Source organism: Panulirus ornatus, chromosome 59 (genome assembly GCF_036320965.1).
Source record: "Panulirus ornatus isolate Po-2019 chromosome 59, ASM3632096v1, whole genome shotgun sequence".
NCBI lineage: Eukaryota > Metazoa > Arthropoda > Malacostraca > Decapoda > Palinuridae > Panulirus > Panulirus ornatus.
The window spans coordinates 10,863,514-10,881,171 of NC_092282.1; the positions used below are offsets into that span (position 1 = coordinate 10,863,514).

A 17,658-nucleotide genomic window follows, 5' to 3' on the forward strand; every position below is an offset into this window, starting at 1 on the left:
AACAGACGAAAGAAATGGCCCAACCCACCCCCATACACATGTATATACATATGTCCACACAAGCAAATATACATACCTACACAGCTTTCTATGGTTTACCCCAGACGCTTCACATGCCCTGATTCAATCCACTGACAGCACGTCAACCCCGGTATACCACATCGCTCCGATTCACTCTATTCCTTGCCCTCCTTTCACCCTCCTGCATGTTCTGGCCCCGATCACACAAAATCTTTTTCACTCCATCTTTCCACCTCCAATTTGGTCTCCCTCTTCTCCTCGTTCCCTCCACCTCCGACACATATATCCTCTTGGTCAACCTTTCCTCACTCATTCTCTCCATGTGCCCAAACCATTTCAAAACACCCTCTTCTGCTCTCTCAACCACGCTCTTTTTATTTCCACACATCTCTCTTACCCTTACGTTACTTACTCGATCAAACCACCTCACACCACACATTGTCCTCAAACATCTCATTTCCAGCACATCCATCCTCCTGCACACCACTCTATCCATAGCCCACGCCTCGCAACCATACAACATTGTTGGAACCACTATTCCTTCAAACATACCCATTTTTGCTTTCCGAGATAATGTTCTCGACTTCCACACATTCTTCAAGGCTCCCAGAATTTTCGCCCCCTCCCCCACCCTATGATCCACTTCTGCTTCCATGGTTCCATCCGCTGCCAGATCCACTCCCAGATATCTAAAACACTTCACTTCCTCCAGTTTTTCTCCATTCAAACTCACCTCCCAATTGACTTGACCCTCAACCCTACTGTACCTAATAACCTTGCTCTTATTCACATTTACTCTTAACTTTCTTCTTTCACACACTTTACCAAACTCAGTCACCAGCTTCTGCAGTTTCTCACATGAATCAGCCACCAGCGCTGTATCATCAGCGAACAACAACTAACTCACTTCCCAAGCTCTCTCATCCCCAACAGACTTCATACTTGCCCCTCTTTCCAAAACTCTTGCATTCACCTCCCTAACAACCCCATCCATAAACAAATTAAGCAACCATGGAGACATCACACACCCCTGCCGCAAACCTACATTCACTGAGAACCAATCACTTTCCTCTCTTCCTACACGTACACATGCCTTACATCCTCGATAAAAACTTTTCACTGCTTCTAACAACTTGCCTCCCACACCATATATTCTTAATACCTTCCACAGAGCTTCTCTATCAACTCTATCTTATGCCTTCTCCAGATCCATAAATGCTACATACAAATCCATTTGCTTTTCTAAGTATTTCTCACATATATATATATATATATATATATATATATATATATATATATATATATATATATATATATATATACATACATACATACATACATACACACATACATACATACATACATACATACATACATACATATACCTGTCATTGTATACATACATGTATGCACATGTATATTTTCTTACTTGCTGCCTTCCTTCATTCCTGTTGCTACCCCATCCACACAGGAAATAACCTCCCTTGCTCTACAGCAAGGTATTGCCAGGAAATGCCAAAAAAAGGCCTCATTTGATCATGCTCAATCTCTAGCTGTCATGTGTAATGCACCGAAACCACAGCTCCCTTTTCACATCCAGACCCCACATACCTTTCCATGGTTTACCCCAGATGCTTCACATACCCTGGTTCAATCCACTGACAGCTTTTCGACCCCAGTATACCACATTATTCCAATTCACTCTATTCCTTGCACACCTTTCACCCTCCTGTATGTTCAGGCCCCAATCGCTCAAAATCTTTTTCACTCCATCCTTCCACCTCCAGTTTGGTCTCCCACTTCTTTTTCCCTCCACCTCAGACACATATATCCTCATTGTCAATTTTTCCTCACTCAGTCTCTCCATGTGTCCAAACTGTTTCAGCACACCCTCTTTTTTTTTCATTAAATTTTTGTCCCCTGTTTTGAAAGTTCTAATTTCCACCCATGATTTAGCCGGAAAACACTATCCTGTTAGTGTGCTCCTTGAATTAAATTTTTGATTTTTGATAACTCCTTATTCTTTGGCTATTATGGATGTGGAGAAAGTTTATGATAGGTTTACTGGAAGACAAAGGGATGTGTACAAGTAGGAAGGGAAGAGAGCGATTAGTTCCTTGTAAAGGTGAATCTTTGTCAAGGATGTTTAATATCACCATGGCTGTATGATATGTTTGTGGACTGGTTGTTCATGGATTGAATGTGAGGGCCATAGAGGAAAGGGCTGAAGTATGCTGGAATTTTGGGAATGGGGAAAAATAAATCAATTGTTGTTTGTGGATTACATGGCTCTGATGGTAGACTCAGAGAGGCAAAGATAGACATGTTTTGATGTATAGTAATCCTAGTAGTGTTTTAAAGGTGTGGGTCTTGGTTCCTTGAATGCAAAGAAAAGGTTGAGGGTGGATTTATTAGAAATTAATTGCCTAAGGCTGATCTATGATGTGAGGTAAGTTGATTGTGTGAGAAATGACATTTTCGAAGAGGTCTGATAAGCATAGTTTGTAGAGAGAAGTAACCAGGAGAGAATTAGTGATAGGAGACTGATGGAGAGGATCTGTGTGTAGGAGGCAGAGGGAGCAAGGGGAAAGGGTAGATCATGGAGATGCAAAGATTGAATGAAGGAGGCTTTGGGATATTGCAGCCTGAGCATTTTGAAGGGCAAAAAGCAAAGGTTGTATAGATGTGGATAGAAAAAACTGGGTATACAGAGGGTTATGTGCTGGGTTAAAAACCAAGGTAGATACTGGAAGGCAGTCAGGTAAACCATGGAGTAATGTGTAGACTTGGATGTGGATGATACTCTGATTATGGTAAATTGTACATGATTGGTAGAGACTGGATTTATGCACATGAGGCTGTTTATCTGTTCATGATGCTTCTTCTTAAAGATGGAAAAGACATATAGGTATGAAAAGATAGTTTCTGTAGTGGCAATTGAAGGTACCTAATGTAATCTATAGTTTTTAAGATATGTTTTAAGTGTGGAATGATGTAGACTAATCTTTTTGTATCATACATGTATGGCATTGCAGGCTGTAGAAGTTATTGGCAAAGCCTTGAATGATCCTGAGGTACGGAAGGGACACCGTTTGTCTTTAAGTTTGAGGGCTGAACGTATGGCAGCCTCACCACGGTTTAAGGACTTTGCTCCTATTATAACTGAGATGCCCCTTATGAATCCTAAAGAAGCCCCGAAGGTCATAATAGAAGGACGCACTATTCATGCGTGAGTATTACAATGATGCTGACATCTTAATTTTGGATAAGATTGGATCCATAGTTTTACAAGCTACCTTACTGTATGTAGGAAAGTATTTTCCATAATAGTTCTATGGTTGACAAAGATTAGCTGAGGTTCATTATTCTAAATTGCAAGCTGTGGTGAATGGAAAGAATTAAAGTGTAGAGTGTGGAAGAAGCATGCTTGAATGAGTGCTGGATATGAAATGCATGATAGTCAGAACTGAGATTAGTTAAAGCACCCAAACCATTCGGTAAACATGCAGTTGTCTTGGACAATTGCATGTTTACCAAATGGCATCCAAGCTTCGTCTCTTTGATGTATATCAACTGACTGTTATATTTCTCTCTAGTGTCTCCCCTGATGATGTGATTATTACACGAAAAGTGCACTTGGGAACTTATCGTGTTCCATTTTCCCTGTGTACTCATAGGAATATATATATTTTGAAGGTTTGTTGAATGTGTTTGATGATAGAGTGGCAGATATAAGGTGTTTTGGTCGAGGTGGTGTGCAAAGTGAGAGGGTTAAGGAGAATGATTTGGTAAACAGAGAAGAGGTAGTAAAAGCTTTGCGAAGATGAAAGCCGGCAAGGCAGCAGGTTTGGATGGTATTGCAGTGGAATTTATTAAAAAAAGGGGTGACTGTATTGTTGACTGGTTGGTAAGGTTATTTAATGTATGTATGACTCATGGTGAGGTGCCTGAGAATTGGCAGAATGCTTGCATAGTGCCATTGTACAAAGGCATAGGGGATAAAAGTGAGTGCTCAAATTACAAAGGTATAAGTTCGTTGAGTATTCCTGGGAAATTATAGGGAAGGGTATTGATTGAGAGGGTGAAGGCATGTACAGAGCATCAGATTGGGGAAGAGCAGTGTGGTTTCAGAAGTGGTAGAGATGTGCGGATCAGGTGTTTGCTGTGAAGAATGTATGTGAGAAATATCTAGAAAAGCAAATGGATTTGTATGTAGCATTTATGGATCTGGAGAAGGCATATATTCTTAGTACCTTCCACAGAGCATCTCTATCAACTCTATCATATGCCTTCTCCAGATCCATAAATGCTACATACAAATCCACTTGCTTTTCAAAATATTTCTCACATACATTCTTCACAGCAAACACCTGATCTGCACATCTCTACCACTTCTGAAACCACACTGCTCTTCCCCAATCTGATGCTCTGTACATGCCTTCACCCTCTCAATCAATACCCTTCCCTATAATTTCCCAGGAATACTCAACAAACTTATACCTTTGTAATTTGAGCACTCACTTTTATCCCCTATGCCTTTGTACAATGGCACTATGCAAGCATTCTGCCAATTCTCAGGCACCTCACCATGAGTCATACATACATTAAATAACCTTACCAACCAGTCAACAATACAGTCACCCCTTTTTTTAATAAATTCCACTGCAATACCATCCAAACCTGCTGCCTTGCCGGCTTTCATCTTCGCAAAGCTTTTACTACCTCTTCTCTGTTTACCAAATCATTCTCCTTAACCCTCTCACTTTGCACACCACCTCGACCAAAACACCTTATATCTGCCACTCTATCATCAAACACATTCAATGAACCTTCAAAATACTCACTCCATCTCCTTCTCACATCACCACTACTTGTTATCACCTCCCCATTAGCCCCCTTCACTGAAGTTCCCATTTGTTCCCTTGTCTTATGCACTTTATTTTCCTCCTTCCAAAACATCTTTTTATTCTCCCTAAAATTTAATGATACTCTCTCACCCCAACTCATTTGCCCTCTTTTTCACCTCTTGCACCTTTCTCTTGTCCTGCCTCTTTCTTTTATACATCTCCCACTCATTTGCATTATTTCCCTGCAAAAATCATCCAAATGCCTTTCTCTTCTCTTTCACTAATAATCTTACTTTTTCATCCCACCACTGATAATCTTACTTCTTCATCCCACCACTCACTACCCTTTCTAATCTGCCCACCTCCCACGCTTCTCATGCCCCAAGCATCTTTTGTGCAAGCCATCACTGCTTCCCTAAATACATCCCATTCCTCCCCCACTCCCCTTACGTCCTTTGTTCTCACCTTTTTCCATTCTGTACTCAGTCTCTCCTGGTACTTCCTCACACAAATCTCCTTCCCAAGCTCATTTGCTCTCACCACTCTCTTCACCCCAACATTCTCTCCTCTTTTCTGAAAACCTCTACAAATCTTCACCTTTGCCTCCACAAGATAATGATCAGACATTCCTTCAGTTGCATTTCTCAGCACATTAACATCCAAAAGTCTCTCTTTTGAGCGCCTATCAATTAAAACATAATCCAGTAACACTCTCTGGATTTTTTTTTTTTTTTTTTTTTTTTATACTTTGTCGCTGTCTCCCGCGTTTGCGAGGTAGCGCAAGGAAACAGACAAAAGAAATGGCCCAACCCCCTCCCCATACACATGTATATACATACGTCCACACACGCAAATATACATACCTACACAGCTTTCCATGGTTTACCCCAGACGCTTCACATGCCTTGATTCAATCCACTGACAGCACGTCAACCCCGGTATACCACATCGCTCCAATTCACTCTATTCCTTGCCCTCCTTTCACCCTCCTGCATGTTCAGGCCCCGATCACACAAAATCTTTTTCACTCCATCTTTCCACCTCCAATTTGGTCTCCCTCTTCTCCTTGTTCCCTCCACCTCCGACACATATATCCTCTTGGTCAATCTTTCCTCACTCATCCTCTCCATGTGCCCAAACCACTTCAAAACACCCTCTTCTGCTCTCTTAACCACGCTCTTTTTATTTCCACACATCTCTCTTACCCTTACGTTACTCACTCGATCAAACCACCTCACACCACACATTGTCCTCAAACATCTCATTTCCAGCACATCCATCCTCCTGCGCACAACTCTATCCATAGCCCACGCCTCGCAACCATACAACATTGTTGGAACCACTATTCCTTCAAACATACCCATTTTTGCTTTCCGAGATAATGTTCTCGACTTCCACACATTCTTCAAGGCCCCCAGGATTTTCGCCCCCTCCCCCACCCTATGATCCACTTCCGCTTCCATGGTTCCATCCGCTGCCAGATCCACTCCCAGATATCTAAAACACTTCACTTCCTCCAGTTTTTCTCCATTCAAACTCACCTCCCAATTGACTTGACCCTCAACCCTACTGTACCTAATAACCTTGCTCTTATTCACATTTACTCTTAACTTTCTTCTTCCACACACTTTACCAAACTCAGTCACCAGCTTCTGCAGTTTCTCACATGAATCAGCCACCAGCGCTGTATCATCAGCGAACAACAACTGACTCACTTCCCAAGCTCTCTCATCCCCAACAGACTTCATACTTGCCCCTCTTTCCAAAACTCTTGCATTTACCTCCCTAACAACCCCATCCATAAACAAATTAAACAACCATGGAGACATCACACACCCCTGCCGCAAACCTACATTCACTGAGAACCAATCACTTTCCTCTCTTCCTACACGTACACATGCCTTACATCCTCGATAAAAACTTTTCACTGCTTCTAACAACTTTCCTCCCACACCATATATTCTTAATACCTTCCACAGAGCATCTCTATCAACTCTATCATATGCCTTCTCCAGATCCATAAATGCTACATACAAATCCATTTGCTTTTCTAAGTATTTCTCACATACATTCTTCAAAGCAAACACCTGATCCACACATCCTCTACCACTTCTGAAACCACACTGCTCTTCCCCAATCTGATGCTCTGTACATGCCTTCACCCTCTCAATCAATGCCCTCCCATATAATTTACCAGGAATACTCAACAAACTTATACCTCTGTAATTTGAGCACTCACTCTTATCCCCCTTGCCTTTGTACAATGGCACTATGCACGCATTCCGCCAATCCTCAGGCACCTCACCATGAGTCATACATACATTAAATAACCTTACCAACCAGTCAACAATACAGTCACCCCCTTTTTTAATAAATTCCACTGCAATACCATCCAAACCTGCTGCCTTGCCGGCTTTCATCTTCCGCAAAGCTTTCACTACCTCTTCTCTGTTTACCAAATCATTTTCCCTAACCCTCTCACTTTGCACACCACCTCGACCAAAACACCCTATATCTGCCACTCTATCATCAAACACATTCAACAAACCTTCAAAATACTCACTCCATCTCCTTCTCACATCACCACTACTTGTTATCACCTCCCCATTTGCGCCCTTCACTGAAGTTCCCATTTGCTCCCTTGTCTTACGCACTTTATTTACCTCCTTCCAGAACATCTTTTTATTCTCCCTAAAATTTAATGATACTCTCTCACCCCAACTCTCATTTGCCCTTTTTTTCACCTCTTGCACCTTTCTCTTGACCTCCTGTCTCTTTCTTTTATACATCTCCCACTCAATTGCATTTTTTCCCTGCAAAAATCGTCCAAATGCCTCTCTCTTCTCTTTCACTAATACTCTTACTTCTTCATCCCACCACTCACTACCCTTTCTAATCAACCCACCTCCCACTCTTCTCATGCCACAAGCATCTTTTGCGCAATCCATCACTGATTCCCTAAATACATCCCATTCCTCCCCCACTCCCCTTACTTCCATTGTTCTCACCTTTTTCCATTCTGTACTCAGTCTCTCCTGGTACTTCCTCACACAGGTCTCCTTCTCAAGCTCACTTACTCTCACCACCCTCTTCACCCCAACATTCACTCTTCTTTTCTGAAAACCCATACAAATCTTCACCTTAGCCTCCACAAGATAATGATCAGACATCCCTCCAGTTGCACCTCTCAGCACATTAACATCCAAAAGTCTCTCTTTCGCACGCCTGTCAATTAACACGTAATCCAATAACGCTCTCTGGCCATCTCTCCTACTTACATAAGTATACTTATGTATATCTCACTTTTTAAACCAGGTATTCCCAATCATCAGTCCTTTTTCAGCACATAAATCTACAAGCTCTTCACCATTTCCATTTACAACACTGAACACCCCATGTATACCAATTATTCCCTCAACTGCCACATTACTCACCTTTGCATTCAAATCACCCATCACTATGACCCAGTCTCGTGCATCAAAACCACTAACACACTCATTCAGCTGCTCCCAAAACACCTGCCTCTCTTGATCTTTCTTCTCATGCCCAGGTGCATATGCACCAATAATCACCCACCTCTCTCCATCAACTTTCAGTTTTACCCATATTAATCGAGAATTTACTTTCTTACACTCTATCACATACTCCCACAACTCCTGTTGCAGGAGTATTGCTACTCCTTCCCTTGCTCTTGTCCTCTCACTAACCCCTGACTTTACTCCCCAGACATTCCCAAACCACTCTTCCCCTTTACCCTTGAGCTTCGTTTCACTCAGAGCCAAAACATCCAGGTTCCTTTCCTCAAACATACTACCTATCTCTCCTTTTTTCACATCTTGGTTACATCCACACACATTTAGGCACCCCACTCTGAGCCTTCGAGGAGGATGAGCACTCCCCACGTGACTCCTTCTTCTGTTTCCCATTTTAGAAAGTTAATACAAGGAGGGGAGGATTTCTGGCCCCCCGCTCTGGATATCTCTCCTTATTTACATACGTATACTTATACGTATACATCTTTTTATTCTCCCTAGAATTTAATGATACTCTCTCACCCCAACTCTCATTTGCCCTATATTTCTCCTCTTGCACCTTTCTCGACCTCCTGCCTCTTTCTTTTATACATCTCCCAGTCATTTGCATTTTTTTCCTGCAAAAATCGTCCAAATGCCTCTCTCTTCTCTTTCACTAATAATCTTACTGCTTCATCCCACCACTCACTATATATGTATATATATTAGTATCATTATTATTATTATACTTTGTCGCTGTCTCCCACATTAGCGAGGGAGCGCAAGGAATTAGACGAAAGAATGGCCCAACCCACCCACATACACATGTATATACATACACGTCCACACATGCACATATACATACTTATACATCTCAACGTATACATATATATACGCACACAGACATATGCATATATACACATGTACACAATTCATATTGTCTGCCCTTATTCATTCCCGTTGCCACCCTGCCACACATGAAATAACAGCCCCCTCCCCCGCATGTGCGCAAGGTAGTGCTAGGAAAAGACAACAAAGGCCACAATTCGTTCACACTCAGTCTCTAGCTGTCATGTATAATGCACCGAAACCACAGCTCCCTCTCCACATCCAGGCCCCACAGAACTTTCCATGGTTTACCCCAGATGCTTCACATGCCCTAGTTCAATCCATTGACAGCACGTCGACCCCAGTATACCACATCATTCCAATTTGCCCTATTCCCTGCACGACTTTCACCCTCCTGCATGTTCAGGCCCCAATCACTCAAAATCTTTTTCCCTCCATCTTTCCACCTCCATTTTGGTCTCCCACTTCTCGTTCCCTCCACCTCTGACACATATATCCTCTTTGTCAATCTTTCCTCACTCATTCTCTCCATGTTACCAAACCATTTCAATACACCCTCTTCTACTCTCTCAACCACACTCTTTTTATTACCACACATCTCTCGTACCCTTTGATTACTTACCTGATCAAACCACCTCACACTACATATTGTCCTCAAACCTTTCGTTCCAAACACCCACCCTCCTCCGTACAACCCTGTCTATAGCCCACGCTTCGCAACCATATAACATTGTTGGAACCATTATTCCTTCAAACATGCCCATTTTTGCTCTCCAAGATAATGTTCTCACCTTCCACACATTCTTCAATGATCCCAGAACCTTCGCCCCTTCCCCCACCCTGTGACTCACTTCCGCGTCCATAGTTCCATCCGCTGCTAAATCCACTCCCAGGTATCTAAAACACTTCACTTCCTCCATTTTTTTGGGATGTAAGTTTGAATGGAGAAAAACTGGAGGAAGTGAAGTGTTTTAGATATCTGGGAGTGGATTTAGCAGTGGTGGTACCATAGAAGCGGAAGTGAGTCACAGGGTGGGGGAAGGGGCAAAGGATCTGGGAGCATTGAAGAATGTGTGGAAGGCGAGAACATTATCTTGGAGAGCAAAAACAGGTTTGTTTGAAGGAATAGTGGTTTCAACAATGTTATATGGTTGCTCTTATTCTCATTTACTCTCAGCTTTCTTCTTTCACACACTTTACCAAACTCAGTCACCAACCTCTGCAGTTTCTCACCCAAGTCAGCCACCAGTGCTGTATCATCAGTGAACAACATCCATTTCACTTCCCAAGCCCTCTCATGCACAACAGACTGCATACTTGCCCCTCTCTCCAAAACTCTTGCATTCACCTCCCTAACAACACATCCGTAAACAAATAAAACAGCCATGGAGACATCACGTACCCCTGCCGCAAACCGATATTCACTGGGAACCAATCACTTTCCTCTCTTCCTACTCGTACACTTGCCTTGCATCCTTGATAAAAACTTTTCACTGCTTCTAGCAACTTACCTCCCACACCATATACTCTTGATACCCTCCACAAAGCATCTCTATCATATGCCTTCTCCAGATCCATAAATGCTTCATACAAATCCATCTGTATTTCTCACACATGTTCTTCAAAGCAAACGCCTGATCCACACATCCTCAACCACTTCTGAAACCACACTGCTCTTCCCCAATCTGATGCTCTGTACATGCCTTTACCCTGTCAATAAATACCCTCCCATATAATTTCCCAGGAATACTCAACAAACTTATTCCTCTGTAATTTGAACACTCATGTCTTTCTCCTTTGCCTTTGCACAGTGGCACTATGCATGCATTCCGCCAGTCCTCAGGAACTTCACCGTGATCCATACATACATTGAATATCCTTACCAACCAATCAAACACACAGTCACCCCTTTTTTATAAATTCCACTGCAGTACTATCCGAACCCGCTACCTTGCCATCTTTTGTCTTCTTTCATTATACTTAATCGCCATCTCCTGCGTCAGCGAGGTAGCACAAGGAAGCAGGCGAGGAATGGCCCAACCCACCCTTGTACACATTTATATATATAAACACCCATACATGCATATATACATACATATACATTTCAGTGTATACATATATATACATGCAGAGACATATACATATATACACATGTACATATTCATACTTGCTGCCTTCATCCATTCCCGCCACACATGAAATAGCATTCATTTATCAGTCAGTCAAGATATTGGGATGGCTTTAACTGCTATTCAGCAAAGCCATCTTGGCTCCTGACAAAAATTTTCAGTGACCTTGCAAATGTAGGTTGTTTTTGTGAAGGGGGCAACCTCAGTATTTGCTGCCTTGTACCTATTCCCTGTTACATTTAGCATCAGTGCTCTTCATACATTGCTTTAGGTGTTGAAAGAAACATTCTACATTTTTTTTATTATTATTATTATTATACTTTGTCGCTGTCTCCCGCGTTTGCGAGGTAGCGCAAGGAAACAGACGAAAGAAATGGCCCAATCCACCCCCATACACATGTATATACATACGTCCACACACGCAAATATACATACCTACACAGCTTTCCATGGTTTACCCCAGACGCTTCACATGCCCCGATTCAATCCACTGACAGCACGTCAACCCCGGTATACCACATCGCTCCAATTCACTCTATTCCTTGCCCTCCTTTCACCCTCCTGCATATTCAGGCCCCGATCACACAAAATCTTTTTCACTCCATCTTTCCACCTCCAATTTGGTCTCCCTCTTCTCCTCGTTCCCTCCACCTCCAACACATATATCCTCTTGGTCAATCTTTCCTCACTCATTCTCTCCATGTGCCCAAACCACTTCAAAACACCCTCTTCTGCTCTCTCAACCACGCTCTTTTTATTTCCACACATCTCTCTTACCCTTACGTTACTCACTCGATCAAACCACCTCACACCACACATTGTCCTCAAACATCTCATTTCCAGCACATCCATCCTCCTGTGCACAACTCTATCCATAGCCCACGCCTCGCAACCATACAACATTGTTGGAACCACTATTCCTTCAAACATACCCATTTTTGCTTTCCGAGATAATGTTCTCGACTTCCACACATTCTTCAAGGCCCCCAGAATTTTCGCCCCCTCCTCCACCCTATGATCCACTTCTGCTTCCATGGTTCCATCCGCTGCCAGATCCACTCCCAGATATCTAAAACACTTCACTTCCTCCAGTTTTTCTCCATTCAAACTCACCTCCCAATTGACTTGACCCTCAACCCTACTGTACCTAATAACCTTGCTCTTATTCACATTTACTCTTAACTTTCTTCTTCCACACACTTTACCAAACTCAGTCACCAGCTTCTGCAGTTTCTCACATGAATCAGCCACCAGCGCTGTATCATCAGCGAACAACAACTGACTCACTTCCCAAGCTCTCTCATCCCCAACAGACTTCATACTTGCCCCTCTTTCCAAAACTCTTGCATTTACCTCCCTAACAACCCCATCCATAAACAAATTAAACAACCATGGAGACATCACACACCCCTGCCGCAAACCTACATTCACTGAGAACCAATCACTTTCCTCTCTTCCTACACGTACACATGCCTTACATCCTCGATAAAAACTTTTCACTACTTCTAACAACTTTCCTCCCACACCATATATTCTTAATACCTTCCACAGAGCATCTCTATCAACTCTATCATATGCCTTCTCCAGATCCATAAATGCTACATACAAATCCATTTGCTTTTCTAAGTATTTCTCACATACATTCTTCAAAGCAAACACCTGATCCACACATCCTCTACCACTTCTGAAACCACACTGCTCTTCCCCAATCTGATGCTCTGTACATACCTTCACCCTCTCAATCAATGTATTTTTTTTTTTTTATTATACTTTGTTGCTGTCTCCCGCGTTTGCGAGGTAGCGCAAGGAAACAGACGAAAGAAATGGCCCAACCCCCCCCCCCATACACATGTATATACATACGTCCACACATGCAAATATACATACCTACACAGCTTTCCATGGTTTACCCCAGACGCTTCACATGCCCTGATTCAATCCACTGACAGCACGTCAACCCCGGTATACCACATCGCTCCAATTCACTCTATTCCTTGCCCTCCTTTCACCCTCCTGCATGTTCAGGCCCCGATCACACAAAATCTTTTTCACTCCATCTTTCCACCTCCAATTTGGTCTCCCTCTTCTCCTCGTTCCCTCCACCTCCGACACATATATCCTCTTGGTCAATCTTTCCTCACTCATTCTCTCCATGTGCCCAAACCACTTCAAAACACCCTCTTCTGCTCTCTCAACCACGCTCTTTTTATTTCCACACATCTCTCTTACCCTTACGTTACTCACTCGATCAAACCACCTCACACCACACATTGTCCTCAAACATCTCATTTCCAGCACATCCATCCTCCTGCGCACAACTCTATCCATAGCCCACGCCTCGCAACCATACAACATTGTTGGAACCACTATTCCTTCAAACATACCCATTTTTGCTCTCCGAGATAATGTTTAAACCTTCTTATTCTCTTCATCTTTTCATAGTACTCTGCTTACTCATATAGTACAACTTCTCCATTTATGCTGTTTTCTGTTAGTAAGAAAGCAGTAGTGTGTTTTTCAGTGACATTAACTGATTGGCAAGTTTAACTTTCTTAGACATTTGTAAGTAAGTTTTGAAAAGACCCAATTTAATGACAAAATGATTGTCAACAGAGACATCCCTGGATACAAGAGATTATTCATCCGTCAAGATTCTGACCGGCATGCTGGGGAGGGTGAAGTCACAGTCTGCTCTGTGGAGGAACTAGCTCTTAGACATTACAAGGAACAGGGGTATTTTGAAGGTATTTTTTGTCAGATTTTCAAGAGATATAATGGTGATTTTAATTATTTGCTTATTTATGAAAAGACATTTAGCCAACTTGAAAGATAACTGGAAATATATAAAGTTGATCTGAACTCTTTTTTTTTTCCTCACTTTTGGCCTTTATGAAGGTCTGTAGAGGAGCACTGTAAACTTGGTACTCTGAACATATTCCATGTGGGATAAAAAGTCTAGAAAGATTGTCCTTATGTAGATCAACTTCCACTAAAAAAGTCTCAGTCAGAACTAATAGAAGGGATGATATTTTATGAAGGTCTGTAGAGGAGCACTGTAAACTTGGTACTCTGAACATATTCCGTGTGGGATAAAAAGTCTAGAAAGATTGTCCTTATGTAGATCAACTTCCACTAAAAGAATCTCAATCAGAACTAATAGAAGGGATGATATTTTATTAAAAACACCCTTTTGTAGGATAGGAAACATGTTTCATGACAAGAGTACCTTTTACCCAACCTCTCTTCATTCTAAATGATTGCAGGCTTCAGTGCTCAAGTACCTGAAGTTTCTGCTGTTTTCCTCATTGGGCATTTATTGTCAGTATCAGATAATGATTTGCCAAAATTGAAATCATGATAAAGAATTCATGTTTTCTTTGAGCTGGTTGAAATGCTCAAGCAAATTGAGTCATACGCTTCAACTGTCTTCCTCTCACTTTGGGACACTGTTGATACTTACATGTCATTAACTAAAGGTCATTAAAAAAAGTTATTATCCTGTTGGATCTCTTGAACAGTACTGTGCAGTAGTAAATGTTAGTTATTTTCAATAGATAGTTATGATGATTTTTGTTGCGGGTATGGTTCGTGTATGATTGTATGCTTGTTTTTATCATCTTAGGTTATGCTAACTTTAGGTTTGTTCACAGTCACCTTGATATGTTAGTAGAGGCTAGTGTTATATACACACTTTGTCACCTTGGAGTAAATAACAGTATTCAATCCTCATGAGTCTAGTAATGGCTTCTTTTTCTTTTTCTTTTTTTGTATTTTTGTAGAGCAGCAGCTAATATCTTTCCTCTCCAGGGTATCTAGTGGTTGTATTTAGATTATAGGATTTTTCTCATTTTTCCCATGAAATGGCTGTCATTATATTTTCTATGCACTAACTACTACATGATGTCCCTGTCCTTAGATTTTTTTTTACTGGTTGATATGCCATAGAGGTTAATGGAAAAGGAGAAGCCTTCTGCGATACTCTTTCACCTCCATCTATGTAGATCAGAAATTTAGGTCACCTTGCACAGACCTGTAGCAAGTATTCTAACCCTAGACCTTTAGGTTACCTATCATCCAGTTTTCCAGGGTACTAGCTAATGTAATTGTTCTTGTTTTCCTTTGATTTCCTCAGCCCTCCTCTTGCATAAGATATTTGGTGTCTATTTCTTGTGATACAAAAATTCATTTCCTTAAAAGAATACATCTTGATCATGGCCAATTTCTTACCTGTTGACAGAGCCATATGAATACCTTAGAGAGAGCATCTGCCTAGTGAAACATCAGAGTTGATAAGAGAAATAAGCATATTGGATTATATCATAGACATAACTACAGCTCATTATTTTGAAAATGGTGAGAATAAACTTAATACAGAAACTGAAGTTTTCAGCAGATTTCCAATGCACACAATGAGATTGGAACATGATTAATGATCTGGAATAGTGTTATCACAGACAGCAAAATTACTTTTTTTTCTCTCATATTTGTTCCTCATTTCCCTGCCGCTAGGAACAGGAAAGAATAAATATATTTCATTCAGTCAAATCCAGTCTCTAGTTGTCATTTGTAATGTACCAAAGCCACATAAATGCTTTTGTCTATGTAGAGCTTACTGCAGAGGTTGCAGTATGAAGGAATGTGTCCCCACTTCCTTTAAACTATCTCTTCTTCCTTTCTGTGGTTCATCCATTCCTCTGCTGAGGACACTCAGGTTGGGGACCTAGAAAAGCTCTCATTCCTCTGAGCTGCATCCAGCTCCCATCTCTGCCCGGAATCATGAGCTACAGTATTCCTTTTCCCAAAAGAAGGATGATGATCTTTCCTTTTCTTTTACTGATAGGATTTTCCTTTCTTTAGCAAAGATTATCTCTTTACAACATCTGCCCTGCAAATGACTAATATCTGTCACAGCCATGACAGGAAAAGACATGATTTTTTCCCCCTTGTAAGAAAATCTTATTATTCCTCTATGGCTGCCTTCTTTGTTTGGTTTTTCACTTGTATAATGGCTTAGCAGTAACTTGCAGTTCACCGATTATCTTGGGTGAATAGAGGCTGATAGTGGGATTAAGACTGGTGGCTTGGATAGCAATCAGTTTAAATCTGTGTCCTACCTCTTCCTTTTGAGTAGAAGGCATGAGATCACAGAGAACCTGTTCATGTTAAAACATGTCACCAGCAGGGTGGATACATTGCCTGACAGTAACTCTAGCACCATCTAGTAAGCTTTTCATCAGGACAAATGTAAGACATCCCCTACTAATCTCCTCATACTAAATTCTATTTTTTGGAAAGTTACCTTGCTTTGGAAGGGCTTTACAGTTGCATTATCTGATTTTAGGCCAAATATATGATTTTGTGGACTTCTGCAATTATTGGTAAATGATAACTAGAGAATCAATTATTTTTCCTTAAAAGAGCATTTTGTTGCATATCCCTGTAAAATGCTTTACCATTACTGGAAGAAATTTACACATGGCATACAAGAAATGTTCTCTTCTACTGCTGCTGTCAGTTTCAATAGCATCTCAGCTTCCTCTTGTAGAACAGCTAGGCCTCCATGATCATTACTGAGTCATAAGTACTACTAGGTTTACTTCTCCACAGCATAGGCATCTACAGCCAGCTTTTCATCTATGTATGCAAAGCTCAAAAGTCTATGTCTGTGTCCAAATTATTCTTAGGTGATGGGGCCATCCTCATCCAAATTTTCTGGGATGGTAGTTTGTAAAAGGGAACATTAATGTGGGTCCCACAACCCTCAATCCTTCATCATGTCTGGGGAAGGGGTCAAGATATTCCAGTTTGTTGTTTGTGTGAAATGCAGGTTGAGACTACCATGGATTATTTTCAGTACCCAATGTAGCATTTAAAATGTGCTTGTGAAGACTTGAGGAGAATCTGGGGAAGACCTAGAGAAGACTGAAGGAAGACCTGGGGAGGACCCCATGGAAGAATTGGGGTGGACAGGTCCTAAGTTTAAAAACTGATCTAATCACTTATTGCATATATGTACCATATATAGCACAAAAGTGTAATTACCTGTTTATAATTACCAGTTTGTTCCATACAGGAATAGAGTTTTACATTCTTGGAGCCCCAATATCTTGAACATTGTCTATCATGCAACTTTTTGTTTTTAGATTTATGTATGCCTTCTGCATTAACTATTTCCTCGTTCATTTTATTCCATTCTTCCACCATTCATGTTGAATAAAATTACTTTCTACATCATTTGTAACAAGTTTCTTGCTTGCTGTGTTATAATTTCGTCTGGTTGCTCTATCCCTACATTTTGTG

At 41.3% G+C, this 17,658-nt stretch overlaps 1 protein-coding gene across 3 annotated transcripts in view; it reads left to right on the forward strand.

The window, feature by feature from the left end:
• The window catches only part of LOC139767301 (uncharacterized), a 105,852-nt gene that overhangs the window by 32,927 nt on the left and 55,267 nt on the right, over positions 1–17,658 (forward strand). For all 3 annotated transcript variants that reach the window (XM_071696512.1, XM_071696514.1, XM_071696511.1), the window contains exons 8-9: positions 3,057–3,250; positions 13,972–14,102. In XM_071696512.1, the coding sequence (XP_071552613.1) occupies positions 3,057–3,250; positions 13,972–14,102 (325 nt within the window). The remainder of the gene's footprint in view (positions 1–3,056; positions 3,251–13,971; positions 14,103–17,658) is intronic.